The 16317-nt window shown below is 45.8% G+C and overlaps 1 protein-coding gene across 1 annotated transcript; it reads left to right on the forward strand.

The window, feature by feature from the left end:
- Positions 1-252: 252 nt before the first annotated feature.
- Positions 253-15926, forward strand: gyg1b (glycogenin 1b). Its single transcript, XM_076971071.1, has 7 exons — positions 253-545; positions 1712-1847; positions 5165-5339; positions 6867-7029; positions 13020-13146; positions 14506-14728; positions 14970-15926. Exons 1-7 carry the CDS (start codon positions 539-541, stop codon positions 15123-15125), a joined length of 987 nt encoding a protein of 328 aa, XP_076827186.1. The 5' UTR covers positions 253-538; the 3' UTR covers positions 15126-15926.
- The last annotated feature ends 391 nt before the right edge of the window (positions 15927-16317 follow it).

Below are 16317 nucleotides of genomic sequence, written 5' to 3' on the forward strand. Positions count from 1 at the left end.
TCAAGTCAGGATGGCTTTACTGGCTCGACTGTGAAACACAATCCACCGTAGGCAATGCGATTTCACTATTACACCACTAGATGGCGGTCGTGTACAACGCGTGTGAAACCTTTCTCACGTTCACGTACTCTGCTTTTAACCGTGTAATACGTTATATCACTGTGTTTCCGTTACATCACTAAAACGCATACAACATTGACGAAGATACAGTTTACACGAGTAATGGCACACAAGACGGTGCATGAAAAAAAGAGATCTAAATCGACTTTACACGATGGTGACCACGCACCCATTAATTTCTTGATGACGGAGTGAACTAAGCGTGTTCACCTGACGTGTGCAGGTCACGTCAGGGCTCCGAGACACGCGCGGCGCCTCTGAAGAGGGCGTGAGCAGCCCGCGGGTCACGTGACAAGGAGAGTATATCGCGGTAGTTGGTATAAATGCAATTGTGGACTTTTGGCCGAGTCTCTTTGAAAGTAACGCCGAGCGCACTCGAGGGTCCAGAGCTGCACCGTAGCTGTGACTTGGAGCAGTCATGACAGGTACGTGGCTGTGGGCGTCGTGAGAAAGAAACGACGGGCGGATGTATGGTTGTGAACAGCTGTTCAGCGGTGGCGTGTCGGGTTGTTTTACGCAGTGGCTTGGAGCAATCTGTATCTTGTAGGTTACATCTACAGATTTATTCACGGATAAAATTCCGAATAAGCAATAATGTTGGAGCTGCTATTTTATTGTGACCATTCATTTGGTCAAACTAGTCTGCCGTTTCTGCTTTGCTGTGACCGCCAAACATTTTGTGACACGAAGTTGTGAAGGAGCCCCGTTCGTCTCGCAGGTTTACAAAGCGAGAAAGAAGGAAACTGAGTTGTACAGCAGATGTTTGTATATACATCCTGAAACGCGCTTGTTCAGTGTTTCTGTCCTAACCCGTCATGACCGTGCAGAGCGGGTCAAGCGTTCACCACTGTCGAAGCACGGAAGTGCGCGCGCGCGTGTACGAGTGTATGTGCACGCGCGCGTGTATGTGCGCGCCTTCGTTTACCCGATTATGTAATACGCTCTCAAAGCCTAACGCTGTAAATTCCGTTTAATGACTATATTTTCTCTCTAGTCAATCCATAACTCGTCCGGCGAAGTGGTGTTTACGTTCAAGTTTAGCTCTCCTCAGTTTTAATGTCCTGATACAAGTTGTATATAATCTCGTACTGGTAGGTCAGGACAGTGAACTTAAACTGTGATGTGTATATATTTAGTGTGTCATTTTATGACGGACGGTGTGTGAAATAATGGATTTTGGTCCTTAAGACTGTGACCTTAAGTGTAAGTTAGTGTACGCAGGGGGTCGCACCTGCTGGGTGGTAAATTTTCCATACATTAATACCAACGGTTGCGCGACTGCTCCTGGCACTCAGCAGTCATTGGCCAGTTCCGTGTCACGTGATATACGGCTATGGTAATTCTCAGTAGGAGACTTTGGTCTGTTACATCAAATATGGACAAAGCTGATGCTAATGAAGAATATGGAGTTGGGTTAGTTCAATGAAATCTACTTATTAGTCACTTAAAGTTGAAGAGTTTAACATGTACCACAAGCTGAATATAGTTTAATTGCATTTTAACAAGGCAGCATGAAACAAATGACCGGTATTCTCCATTTCTCTGTTGCATTTATACCCTTCTTTAAAATTGATAACCTATTCCTCTGCAGACCAGGCATTCGTCACCTTGGCAACCAACGATAGCTATGCTAAAGGGGCAATGGTGCTGGCAAAGTCTCTGAGGGATCATAAGACCTCCCGAAAGCTGGTGGTGCTCATCGGACCACACATCTCAGAAGCTTCCAGGTACCTCTCCTGTTGTGTGGCAACCTGTTGGATTGAAGTTTAATTACTGGTTGGAATTCATATAAAGCGTCAAAGGACTGTTCTAGGATCAGACTCTGACCTGAGGATTCCTCGTTCTCATTTTAATTCAGGAGTGTCTAAGAACAGTAAACTGCAGTGCAGGAGTATATCAGGACAGAGGTCAGAGAAGCCTCGATCACTCCGGTCATGACCCCGCTCTCGGCACATTTGAGTTGGCAGACACTGTCTGGTCTGGTTGGGTCTCGTGGGTTGATGTGACCAGGTGCAGGACATGCATCCCAGAGGATTGTTCTTGAGCTTGATGACCGGTCAGATTTCACTAGCTACTGTGGAACTATAAAGAATTCTGCAACTATCATTTTTCAGAAAGCTTTCCCGGAGAAGTAGAGGGTGACTCGAAGACTGATTCCAAAAACCTGCTGACTCATTAAACAATATTATACACCAACGTTCAGGATTTCAAAAAAATGGGTAAATATGTGTGGAGGTTTGTGTTGCTGTGCAGTAGCCTGGATTAGAGATCTTTTTTTAATCCAGTCCTTGGATCTGGGCTAATCTCCAGCCAGCCCACACGTGTGTTCTCTTCTAGCTCCCTCAACATGCCTGAAGTAATGAAGGGTTTGGTTTGGTTGAAGTGTGTTGGCAATCTGAATAGCTCGAGGATCTGGACTGGGTGAGGTTCCCAGTTAACCCTAACCCTAAATGAACGATTCAAGTAAGCAGGTAAAAAAAAAAACAAAAATTCCAGCATCACCTGTTTGCCATAATGTATGATGTAGACATGGTTGAGTCAGTGGCCTTAAACAGCCAATCACACACTGCAGCAGTCTACAGGGGCAGAGGTCACATGTTGAGATGATAGGTTAGGAGAAGGTTTAATAAGTCCACAGTGTGTGGTGTTAGACATTTACAGTGTCTACATTCAGGAAGTCTGTAGTCACGTGACCTCTGTGAATCTGACAAATCAATCACATTAAAAGTTAATTGCTCTGTAGTGTTTGTTATATGCAGTATACAGCTGGATATATTCTTGACATCAGTATACAGTATTTTAAGTTACATTAGAATGAATTGGATTGAATAGGATGTCACTGGTATAACACATTTCTGCGTTTGTATTGGTTCACACAGTTGTTAGGTGATGGTGGCGTCTGATGCCAAGCTGACATCCACCAGTAGGATCCTGGCGTAGGTGTGTGTGTGTAGAACAGCACATGAAGGCCCGTGTTTATGCCGTTATCCACCAGCATGTTTGGCCGTGTGGCCAAACCTCAGGGGTTGGAGATGAGGCCAGCCTCGAGCTAGCATGCATTCAGGCATTCTGGTGTTTGTCTCTGCACCGATGGTCACACAGTGAGCCTGCTGAGAGAAGATCCATCATGTGCTTCTCTGTGGAGTTGGGTCAGTAATGGAGAGTGTGGTGCTGTACAACACACAGGGCCAAGCTGGAGTAAACACGATTCTCCACTGGGGTTTCTGGGCTCAGTGCTGTGGGTCAGTACAGTAAAGGAGACATCTGCAGGGCCGGGTGCCTTTTTACAGGTTGTTTTTAACCTTCGGATCCCATATTTGTGTTGCTCGCAGCGGAGGGGGGTGGGGACAGAGGCACGAGAGGGTCAGGTAAATATTACATGTTTGGGGTTTTTTTGCTCTGTTTGTAGTTGATTGTCCTGTGCTCAACACAGACATGACTGGAAATGCAATGGAGGTTTTCTAGTCCGGTCCAGATTTATTCCTGTTCCTTGCTCATGTTAGTTGAGAGTTGTTCTAGAAATTAGGAGCAGCATCCGCACTGGTAAAGGTAGCTGAGAGACTGAAGCATTTGGCAGGTAGAGACCTCACCTTTGACCCCAGGTATAGAATAACATCAGGCTTGCTTTTGGCGTACATCACTGAGCTGCTTCATGGTTTGTTTTTACGGTTCCCTGCCACCACTCAACAGGCAGCGTTCTCTTGGCTCTGTAGTGAAGTGTTTCACTTCCACAGCAATAAAGAGGAGGAGGATGTTGGTGTCAGCGCTGTCGCTGTCATCGCGAGGGCACGTTCACACACTGAGCTTTAGGTTTCGTCTGTTCAGCTGCTGACGGAGCACCGACCCAGATTCACCAGTACAGTGTGCAGAAGGAGAGAGGGCAGCTGCCTGTCTCCAGGATCGTTGTGTTTTCGTAGCTGATGGCGACTCCGGTTTGTATTCGGGCCTCGGCCAGTCTGGGGTTTTGTTCTGTTCCAGTTGCTACTGCAGCTCCGGTTGCTGGTGAGGTGGCTGCTGGGAGACATATTCCAGTCCAAATAAGATATTTATTTATGGGTAGTGAATGGTTCACAATTTATGCCTAATAATTTTAGGTTGCTAAAGCAATGTTTTGACAAGGTGGAAATGTTGTATGAGGAGATTCAGAGAATTTTCCTTGCTGCTCCATTCTTCTCCCTCGTCATACATAAGGAATCATGGACGCTCAGTGTAAACCATGTTCAGCAGGAACGCTCAGTGTAAACCATGTTCAGCAGGAATGCACGGTGTAAACCGTGATCTCCTTGAACAGAACACTCTGCTCTTTCTTCGCCTGTTTTCCTCTCAGCTTTAGTCATTAAGCCGGTTCCCACCCACCAACTGGCTAGCTGTCTCTCCCCCGTCACCCTACCCACCGCGGGGAGTGTACCGAGATGCTTGAAGCACCCCGGAACACTGCAGAGTACTCTCTGAGGAAGTCCTTATGCTGTTCTGTTGGGCTAAAAGGGAGCCCAGATATCCAGTTCAACTATCTACGTGGCTCACCGGATTTATTTCAGTGTCCTTGCATTTTGAATAAAGGCTTGAAACAAAATTATGGATTTGTGACTTTAAAAGTATTATCAAATACTTGCAAATATTTTTCATTGAATTTAAATAATGTTTATTTAATATTGATATATATTTGCACTGCAGCCTAATGTATTGTAACATATTGGGTGTTGTTCATGTGTTCATGCCAATCTGTCTCCACACTTCTCTCTTCCTATGTAGGTGTCTGTAAATGAAACCAGAATCCCTTGTTCTCCTTGCTAAGACAAAGCAGGAAGCCGATAGCAGTAGTTTCATCTGTGTGTCTGAAAGCACCTCTCGCTTCCAGTAGGGATGTAGTTTCATCTATCTGAAAGCAACTTTCCTTTCCTGGAGGCTGTAGTTTTGTCCCGTCTGAAGGCACCTTTTCTTTCCTGCAGAGCTGTAGTTTCATCTGAGCCTCTTTGGGTGCATTGCCTTTTTTCTTGCAGGACTATATTTTCATCTGTCTGAAGGTTCATCTCCTTTCCTGCAGGGCTGTGCTTTATAAGATGTATGATGAGGTCCGGCTGGTGGACCTGCTGGACAGTGGAGACTCAGCCAACCTGGCATTGATGAAGAGGCCAGACCTGGGTGTGACGTTCACCAAGCTCCACTGCTGGACCCTCACGCACTACTCCAAGTGTGTGTTCATGGACGCAGACACGCTGGTGAGCGATGGGGCTCTGAGTCTGCGCTCACAATGGTTCTTGGTTCAGGAAAATCTGATGGAAAGCCAACACTACCACTTCTCTTAAAGGGATATTTCAGCATTTTTTCAGCCTAATGTCAATCTACTGCATCTCTAGGGCATGACTGATTCGCAAAAACAGGATTTTCACTATGTGCAGAAAGCTTGTGAACTCAAAATCATTAGGGAAGTCATTGAGGATGTGTCCTGAACAAGACTCCTAGCCAGCATCCATTATGTGTATTGTAAGACAATAGCTTTGCTAATGTGCAAAAATGTTATAGATCGAAGTATAGAAATGCGGTGTTAAATAAGGTGCAATGTTCCTACATTTTCGGTTTCTCAGGCTCCTGTTCTAGAGTTTCTGGGCTTCCCTGATCCAACACAACTGGTCCAAGTGGAGACCTGATTGAGCAGATGTTTCTAGTTGGGTGTGATGGGTGCAGGGGAAATCGTCTCCAGGACTTAATCAGCTAACAGTCAGCTAATAGGTTTGCTAGAGTAGAAAGAAGCTTGAGCTTCAAATGACCAATCATGAGACCAGACGGCCCAGCAGAAAGGCTCAACCAATCCAGAGTGCTTCCTGAGTTAAATTTTAAGTAACAGTACTTATGTTATCCCAAATGATTGGCACTTTCTATTAACACTTTGGAATGTGCTTTGACAGGACTGTCCAGCTCTGGTCCTGAAGATGTATCCGCCCTCCAGAGTTTAGTTCCAGCCCTGGTTTAACCTGTGGTCTAGTTATTCTACCAGTTATTCAATCTCAGGATAAGAGACAGTTGTAAAATATTAGGGTTGGACCCAATTCCTGCACGACAGTAGGTCTCCAGGATTAAACTTGGTCACCCATGTGACATTCGGTTCTCAAGATAAGAAATCAGAAATCTTGACTGAGACATCAGGCCTCCAGGGGCTGCTCAGCTTGTACAGCCAGACGTCTTCCTGAGCTGTGGGGCTGGAGGTCTCTTCCATCAGCACTTTGTCAGGACTTGCATGAGATCTCCATACTGCAGTATGTTGTTTACTGACGTTTATGAGACTTTTTTGCTCTGATGTGTATTCTTTGCAAATCAGCCAGCTTTTTTTTTTTTAATTTTTTATTTTTTCTACTTGCTGCCTATGATGAAGCTATTTACTGTGGAAAGAATTCGTATAAAAGTCTGTGGCGCCTCAGTGCTCCACTCAGAACCGTGAGATGTAACTTTTGAGTGGGCGTTTGGTCTGTAGTGAATGTGTGAGTGGCAGAAGGGCACGGATGTTGTTCTGGTCCGAGCGCTGATGGGCCAAGCCTCATGTACAAGAGCTGCAGTGGGCGTAGGCTATGATGATGTATGTGAAAAATATACTTTTGATGACATTTTTGTAATGCATACTACAATATTATTAGATTTGATGTTAACACAGACACAAATCACACAAAAAAAAAAAAAACTAAACAGCCAGTCGTTTTCTCTGGAACATGCAGATGGTTGATCTCCTCAGGGCTGCTGTGTTGTGTGCTCAGGTCCTGGCCAACGTGGACGAGCTGTTCGACAGAGAGGAGCTGTCTGCCGCTCCAGACCCCGGCTGGCCCGACTGCTTCAACTCTGGAGTGTTTGTGTTCAGGCCCTCCATCGACACCTACAGCAAACTCCTGCAGTACTGCACAGAGCACGGGAGCTTTGATGGCAAGTGACCCATATTCTATCTGTGTGTATCTGGGTTTACATGTGCAGTAAACAACCTGCTGACGGGGGAGAGAGGTCACTGTTGTCTCTTTAATCACACAATTGGGTAGGTAGTTATATGAGTAGATTACATCCAGTTCCAGATGGGTGGATTATATTCAACGGTGATTACTTGTCCATTCTTACATATTAAGTCTTTGCTGCTCGGGACTTGCAAGGTTTGTTTTCTCAGCAATGAGAAACAGGAGACATAAAAATTCTAGGATTCTTTCTGAGATTTCCAAGCATTTCAGATGTTGTAGTAATGGTTTAATAGTGACTCGTATGAAACCATTCTGTGTGGTGGATAGTCTTTGACACAGGGCTTGCTGATGTGTTTGGTTGGTTTGTCTAACTTGGGGCCCCTTCAGTCATGGACCTGAAGTTCTGTAGTCAAACTGCAATACTCTTGGCTTTGCCTTTGCACCTTGGAACAGTACAGCTCTGACATCAACCCCTTCATTAGCTGTTTTACTGTCTAAGGGATTGTGTGTGTGTGTGTGTGTGTGTGTGTGTGTGTGAGAGAGAGACTTTCTGGAGATTTGATTTCAGAGCTAACTCTGCAGGAGTCATGGGGCAAGCCCTGAGTCTGAAGGGTTTATATCGGGTTCTGACAACATGCTGCTCCAGTTATTGTGTTGATGATCCCCGTTTGGTTTACACTCTAGTTTCTAACAACACAGCTTGTTTGGCTGTTGTACATTCCTGGCCATGAGGTTGAGGCAGTCCAGCTAGTTTTGGCCTGTAGGTCCTCTCTGGGTTAATGAGCTGGGTGTGGTTTGCTGAGTGGACCCGGTTTCACAGCAGACTCATCCCATCCATCTCCAAAACGGTTCTTCATTCCTCTGATGTGTTCGGGTGTGAAACCTCCCCTGACGGATATCTTCACACCCTGCGCTTCACACTCTGTGTTCTTTGCCCTCAGATCTGTTCCTTCTTTCTAAAGCGGGCAGGTGTAATTACCCCACCCTCCTTCCTTCTGCCCCACTGCGTGTGTCTCCCTGTGGGCGTGACCCAGCTCTGGGGCTCTCCGCCACAGCCTCCTGCTCCCTGCTCTCACACACTGTGCATGGAGAATCTGGCACGGTGGCCGTCGGCAGACAAAAAGCCCTTTCATGGAAGTGCCTTGCTCTCTGGCTTTTTGGAGCAGAGTAGCGTTTTAAATGTGGTCACCTCATCACGGAGGAGCTGGGTTTCATCATGTGTTTCGGGACGTTACTTTACAGGGAGTTGCTGGTTCCAGCAGAGAGCTTTAACATGCAAAAGCTTTCCAGTTAACTGAGGTGTTGGAAGCTTAAATTATTTTGTGCATTCTGTCATGTGTAATAACTATTAAAGTGCTGCGTCACTATGACTAATGAAGAATTAGAAGAGGGAACTCCAGCACAGCGCATTGTTAAAACCACAGATGATGTGTTGTTGTGCCTTTCTGGCGGTGAGTCTGACTGGGTTCCTCCAACAGTGCATTAGTGTGCTGTCGGTTGTAGGAGTGCACTGGTGTGTGATGGAGCACTCTGGAGGGAGGGGGGGGGGGGGGGGGGGGGGGGGGGGTTGGGTCACGCTTGCTCCGAGAACTCGCTCACTCTCGCTCTGTGATAAGCCCAGTGCTGTATGTTGCTGTTGTAAGAGTATGCGACAGCAGTCAGAGTCGTCGTTAACTGGGATCACGGAGGAATTTTGTTTGCCGTGTTTGGGCTTTGGATGCAGTACAAAAGCATCTCCCAACATATCCTGTAACGTATCCTGTTCCCATGTGAATCAGACAAAACGGTCTGATGGCATGTGATCTGTGCCAACGGTGATAGTTTATTTTTAGCAAGATCTCTGTGCGCATGTGTTTCTCTCGCCGATGCACGCATGCCGTGAAGTTGCACTGGCCTTGACGGTGTGCGTCTCCTCCACTCTCGTTCATGTGATTTGTCTGTGAGGACTCCTGTGGCCTCAGGCAATGGTCGACCCAGAGGATGACGAGACCGTTTCATTTCCAACCTTCAAACTGAGAAGAAAACATTTCAGAAAATGATTTAGGTCTTGACTTTACCAAAGGCTGCTGTCTCGACGGCAAAGTAGTAGCTGCTGAATCCCTGTAAGCGAAGTGAAGGGGCATCTGTGTGTCTGCCCTGTTCCTCCCAGTGCTGACGACTGGCGCCCTTGCTGTGGGCACACATGCTGCTGCTCTGATCCTGTGCCAGGGTACGCTGGCAGCCCGCGAGGCGCATTCTTACCCGGTACTGCTCATCCCCTCAAAACGAAGCCCGCAAGGCATCGGCGATGTTTGTGGAGCCTCTCGCTTGAGAAGGGCCTCAAGGGTCGATTGTGAGTCAAGCCAGACTGCTGATGCATCGTCTAAACTGCTGCACACTGGGGTACAGTGGACCTGACTGATTTGATTGGCAATGGAGAAGCACCAATAGGTCCTTGTTAAATGTATATTGTCCTTAATTGCGCTCATGGCCTATGCTGTAGGTATGATATGGTCTTTACTCTGGCCTCGAGTCAAAACCTTGTGCAAGTGAGATGTCTGAAATGTGTTTTGGCATGAATAAGCGTTTGGTCTTGAATGAGTGCACTTTGCCTTTAAGAATGTACTTGGCTTTGTGGCTACAGAAATTAATGTCCTTCAGTGCAAATTATGCCCATGTTGACCTCTTGGCTTCAAGTGGCAAGTGTGTTGGGGGGGGGGGGTTTATTTATTTATTTTTTTTCCCCTTTGTATGCATGTGTGTGCGCATGTGCATATGTGTAAGCATTGACCCGAATTGAATTGTGAACAGACGTGAAGGCTGGGGACGATTCTGTTCTCTGCTGCTTTCAACCATGGCAAGAAAGCAGTGGCTATTTTGTCACTATGGCAATTGGACCAAATTGCCTTGACACATGGCGTCCCCCAGGGATCAATTTTGGTGTCCCTTCTATTCACAGGGCACGGTGTCTGCTATACATGCTTCCATCACAGCAAGATGACAAAACCATCTACCAGATCAACACAACAGGGTTGCCTGGCAACTGTTGCCACATAGATTCACAGTGAAAATTTATAGATTGACATCTGGATGCACCCAAAAAAAGGACAAAATCCAATGTCACACAAGAGGAAAGGCTTGAGATAAGCCTGACTTATCTGAAAAGAGATTTGAAAAAAATGTGCATGCGTTGCCCTCAAGGTTCAGTTCAAATACCATCTTAAAATCTTGAGGTGTAATTAATGCAGACCTTCGCTTTAGGGGCTGGATTAAATGAACCACTTTAGGGGCTGGATTAAATGAACCACTTTAGGGGCTGGATTAAATGAACCACTGGGCTGCAGCTGCTGTTAGAATGAGAATCGGCAGACGACCCCAGTTCTCAGGTCACTGTGCTGGCTTCCATTTAGCTACAGGATTAATTTCAAAGTGTTACTACTTGTTTATAGATCGTTTAATGACTCCGGACCCAAATGCCTCTCTGGCTTCCTAGGAGAGCACGCTAGCCCTCTCCGTTTAATAGGAACCACACAATGGTGAGTGCCTGGAACAACCACGACAGGCAACTCACGCCTGCTGAGCTGCTCACACCTTCAACCACAGACTTGTACCAGTTATTAATGATCTTTTACTTCTCTTAACTACTATGGATTTTCTCCAAGATGCATTCTGTTTATGTCTACTACACTTTTATTCTTATAAGCTTTAGCTATTATTTTATGTAAAGCACAGATTTGGTAACGAGAAGACTTTGATCTGCTGCTGTGTATGAAATGAGCAGTAGAAGTGTCTTTGGCCTGCCTTAGCTGGGCTGGGTTACACATGTCCTGGTTTACAGCTGGGCAGACATGAGTGCACCCAGCAACACCGTTCCTGCCTGCCAAGCATGTGGTCAGTGGGAAGAACAGCTTTCACAACACATGACCTTTGCTTGGACACAATGGGTTTATGGCTTCATGGTAACCAAGGCCAATTTGATGTGGTCATTAATGTCTCTAGCATGCCAAACGTATTTAGAAAATAAAGAAGTTAGCAGTAGGTTTGATTACCTTTGGCATGCGAGTTCATGCATGATCACATCCACATGACAAGTGCTGACTTCAGATATCTGGGAGGTATTACTTTCTCCATTACTCAAGGACATGTGTTCTTGGATACAACATGCCTGCAATATTAATAACAGAAATGTACAAACCTTTTGAGATATACATGCACATATAGAACAAAGATATAAATATCTTTATAGAGCTCTTAAAATAACCGCTATCACATTGCACAAAGCTACAGTATTGCTCAGTGCCCGCCATGATACACACACACACACACACACCACGGTGTAATGCTGTAGGCATAGAGCCATGAGGAGGTGGGTGCAAACTCTCAGAAGAGCGAGGTTTATTACAGGCACATCCATATTCATAATCCATTACACAGGCGTGTCAGGATGGCAGTCACACACAAACAATAACCAATACGAAGAGACATGACTAAACTAAAGGTTTATGATAAGTCCTCTAAACCTGATTATTTAAGATGAAAACTGGCAGGAAGGACCGTTGGTGTCTGTTTAGTTTACACCTTGGCGTCCACTGCCACCCAATACCTTCTGCCTGAGGAACAGGTAGTAAGGATGAAGTGTGCGAGCCACGTCGTGCCCGTCCCGTGCACCCCTGGGCCTACATCCTCCAGAAATCAATTGGAGGAACTTCAGTTCATTTCTCCTGTATAATATTTCCTGTTGGGCTTTAGGAAGTCAAGCTGAAACTTTAACTGTTAGGAAAGACTACTGTATCATGCCCCTGTCCCCTAACTGAAATATAGCAAAATGTAACTTTTGCTGTAATCTGGAACATGGTCTCCCAACATGGGTTTACAGATTATCAGTAGGTACCTGTAGTTATCTGTAGTATATAGGGTTATGCAAGAACATGCCTGATTGGAATGTCATGGATAATAACTGGACCGTGATTAGACAAAGGCCCTGGGATTAAATACCATCTCCTGTTTTGTTCTGTTTGGTTAGTAGTTTTGTCACATTTAAAATAAGGTGATTAGCTTTACACCTCTCGACAAAGTTGGCCATTTCAGAATAATCTAATGTGCTATAATCCTTGAACAGTTTTGCCAGCAGAAGACTCCAGTATGTCATGACATGAGTGCTCACACATTCATCTGTATACAAAGTAACAAAATGGCTGATGGCATTAGTAGCTTTCATCAGTGCCTCAACCCCCTCAGTTAAAATAAAGAAATCTAGACTTTACCTAGCATGACTATGGATACCATGTATTTTTCTTATTTTTTTTTTTTTTTTTTTTTTACCATGTATTTTTCTAAACACTTGATTACAAGAGGTCTAAAGTTATTGGGATCTGGACAAAGTTTCAGTAGAACTAGGGTATTGACGGTATGTGCAGCAAATAGGTCATCAGGCTGGGGTTAAGTCCTGTTTACGGTTATTCAGTACTGAAGCAGAGAGCCCATCTGGCTCTGTGGATGTTTGGGAACACACCTGTTGGCACACACCTGTTGGCACACAACTTTCATTTGTCTGTGTGTGTGCAATCAGTCACATGTGTGAAAAACCTGGTTTTGGTGGGGGCATTACAGGTGAATGAGTTGGTTGTGCAACTGCGAGTTTGGCCCGTTGTAGCATGCATGCCAGGCACTGCGTTGGCCTTGTCCCAACTCCTCATGGCTCGCCAACCTGACCTGCAAACACACTCCCACCATCAGAGTGTCTCTACGAAGTGGAACAACACTGCAGTCATGGGTACAAGTGTGGCATGACCAGCACCAAACAAACCGTGACACGGTGGCAGTGTTTTACTGGCTGCAGTAGGGACTGAAGGAAGCTGTCTCCTAATATCCATCACACAGTTTTAGTATGAAAAGAGAGGGGGGTGTGTGTGAGGGTGTGCCAGGTGAGGGGCTGTATTGTTGAACCACGTGTGTGTGTGTGTGTGTGTGTGTGTGTGTGCTCCACAGGAGGGGACCAGGGAGTCCTCAACGGTTTCTTTTGTGGCTGGGCAACAGAAGACATTGGAAAACATCTCCCGTTCATCTACAACATGAGTAGCATCGCAATCTACACGTACCTTCCTGCTTTTAAAGAGTAAGTCACGCCTTACGTCTACATGTTGTTCATTCCTGATAAACCCAGCCAGGAATAAATGTCTGGTCTAAACGTCTGGTTGTTTTAGTCGTTTAGTTGCTTGTTACTTCAATACTTGCAGCAGCTGTTTCTACGCACAACGTGTAGCGTTTAGTGCTTGTGCACTGCAGCTGTGTGTACGGTGAGCTTTCAGCAGCGTCACCAGAACTTTCAACAGCAGGAGGAAGCGTCACTATTTCTCTCACGCACCTCGCGGCGCTGTTTGCCATAGAGGCGCTGACGGGTCGGCCTGTATGCGCAGCTGAATGTTCAGTGTGAAGGAACCTGATACGTGGGTCACATGCATGTTGCCGTGTGACATCGTGGCGTCATCGTGTGGGGTTGCACACAGCCGTGTGCACGCGCGCGCACACACACATGCAGGAGTGGGATTGAGGGAGACCATTCAGGGCTTGAATATCCAGCGTGTATCCCTGACTCCCCCAGACTAAAATAGAGAGGCTTATTTAAGGAGCTCAGCCAGTTGCGTGTTGTGCACAGGTATGCCGACATCACACAGCGAGCACCACGTTCACCCCCATGGGGGTGATTTAAGAGCTTCGGCTAAACTCTTGTTTCCAAAACGGAACCGAGCTTGTCCTGTCCAACGCCTCACAAGTCAAACATGGATAAGGACATCAATGACATACATTATCCTGATTGGGAATTGTGTACTGGTATTTGAACACAACTCCTGTACCCATGTGTGGCATTCTTGGTGAAGAGGGTCTATGTGTGTTGGACACAAATTAATTAATGAACTATCAAAAGAACTTGCAGCATGTGACAGATGGCGGCCTGTAATAGGTTGTCACCCTGTCATTTGTTAATGTGGTTGTCTGAGAGGTCAGGCTATTGGGCTGCATGACCTTCCACCCCCCCCCAGTTCTTGAAGAAATACAACCAAACCAAAAGAACTTGGCCCCACCCACTTAAACGTATGAAGTGTGTTCAGTACAAGAGACTTTCTTGCTGAGTACGTCATGTGGGCGGCTGATCAGAAGGCCCTCTTGTAAAATAACACCAAATCCAGAGCTGGAACCTGTCCAGACAGTCTTGCTATGACTTTTAACCTTTTAGTAATGCTGCCTTCCAGGATATGAACTGCCCAACAGCAGTTGTGGAGAGAGAATATATATATATATATATATATATATATATATATATATATATATATATATATATATTATATATGTAGTATAGTATGTAGTATATATATATATATTAGTGTGTGTGTGTGTGTGTATATGTGTGTATATATATAAAATAGTGTGTGTATATGTATGTCTCATTCATGTGGAAGAAATGTTCTCTTCGCAGGTATGGTTCAAATGCCAAGGTGGTGCACTTCCTAGGGAAGACCAAACCCTGGAGCTACACGTATGACCCTAAGAAGAAGACGGTAAAGGGCAACGTGGCGGAGGCCTCCACCCATCCCACGTTCCTCCTGGAGTGGTGGAGCCTCTACAGTAGTTGTGTGGTGCCAATGCTGCACCATGAACATGGAGACCAGCCTTTCGACTACGGCTGCTCTAGCTGTGAGGTGAGCTGCATTGCAGATTAACCACTAGGGGTCACGCACTCACACCGACACATTTGTATTGCCATCCTGTAAACACGGCCCAATGTTTTAGCCTTAGTGTTATTATGGGACTTCATAATAAAGCCCAGAGTTGGTCAATAAGAAACGTTACACACACCTCATGGCAGTTGAAGTGACCGCAGTCGTTTTGCCCTGCTGTTGCCTGCTTTTGATGTCACGCTGCTGTCTGTCTCCCTGCCAGGAGGAGGTGCTGCAGGCTCCTCCCCCCACCCTGCCCATCCCACCCACGCTCTCCTCTGCGGAGCGGAAGCAGCGCTGGGAGCAGGGCCAGGCGGACTACCTGGGGACGGACGCTTTCGACAACATTGAGAAAAAGCTTGCCGCGTTCCTTAAGTGAGGACAGGAGGGGTCCTGCAGGGCTTTGAAGGGCTACTTCACGGGGATTTATACAGTGGAAGTTTGGAAGAGTGTGCATTAATACATGGCTGTATTGCCACTGCAAGTGATTTTACCTTTAGCTATGCAAAACTGTTACTACACAGTGCAACAACCTCCCCAACATTTCTTACTCTTAAATTGTTCAATCGCTGTCAAATGAGCATTCGCCATGAGCAAACACTCACCAAAAAACTAATAAACAGTCTTGCTGCGTTCATTGTGCGCGGCCGTGCTGTAGTAGCAGGAAGGGAGCGTGGGTTTTTTATCCATTTGCACCTGTGGTTCTTTGCTTGCCAGGTGTTGTGTTGTGTTTTTTTCTTTCAGCCGAATCTTCTCCTTTGTTTACACAGGTGGTAACGGTGCTCGGTGTGTTTTTCACACATGTACAGTATTAGGAGACCTTGTGTGACGGCCAATAGGCTACCTGCCTCCTATCTCACGCAGTGTCATAGTGTGAAGTGTAAAGTTACTGACCTGGACCGTGCTGTGTGCTGAAGCGCCTCTTGTCAGACTTTTAAGCAATTAGCTCATTTAGTTCAATTAGCGCAATTAGCTTTTTAAGCTCTTTGGATTTACAACTGATGAGAGCGAACAGCCTCCTTCACCTGTGTGTCGGTGTGGTGTGTGACTAGCAGGTGACCATCTCTGGGTTTTGTCTTGCGGCCTTCGACTGCTCTTAGAATTTTCTCATTTAACATCACAACTTTGTGTCTTACTTTTTCACCTGTAAAATAAAGTTTGGTGACGTTATTAAAAAGTGTACTTTGTCTGTAATGTGAATTGACACACATTCACATTAGTCACTTTACACTAAATGTATTCCATTCTTCATGGTTGCACTTTTAAATACTACGTGTTTTGGAAATTTGTGAAAAGATATCCAGGCAGGGCTACGGTCTGGTCTCATCTAAATATATTTGACAGAATACTTGTCACGCTATAGGAAATGTTTTGTAAAGACGAAAGTGTTTGTAAAGAGATTCCCAAGGGCGCAGAGTCTGAGGTAGGTAGGCCAAACGGCGGGAAAAACAAAGGACTACAGCGCGACTGGTGCACGCGCTGTACAGATCGCGACCAACTTCTCTGAGCACAATGAGCTGCTTATAACGAGATCTTACAGTGTCTCCCAGTGGAGATCTTTAAAAATGCAG

Source organism: Brachyhypopomus gauderio, chromosome 13, assembly GCF_052324685.1.
Source record: "Brachyhypopomus gauderio isolate BG-103 chromosome 13, BGAUD_0.2, whole genome shotgun sequence".
NCBI classification, from domain to species: Eukaryota; Metazoa; Chordata; class Actinopteri; order Gymnotiformes; family Hypopomidae; genus Brachyhypopomus; species Brachyhypopomus gauderio.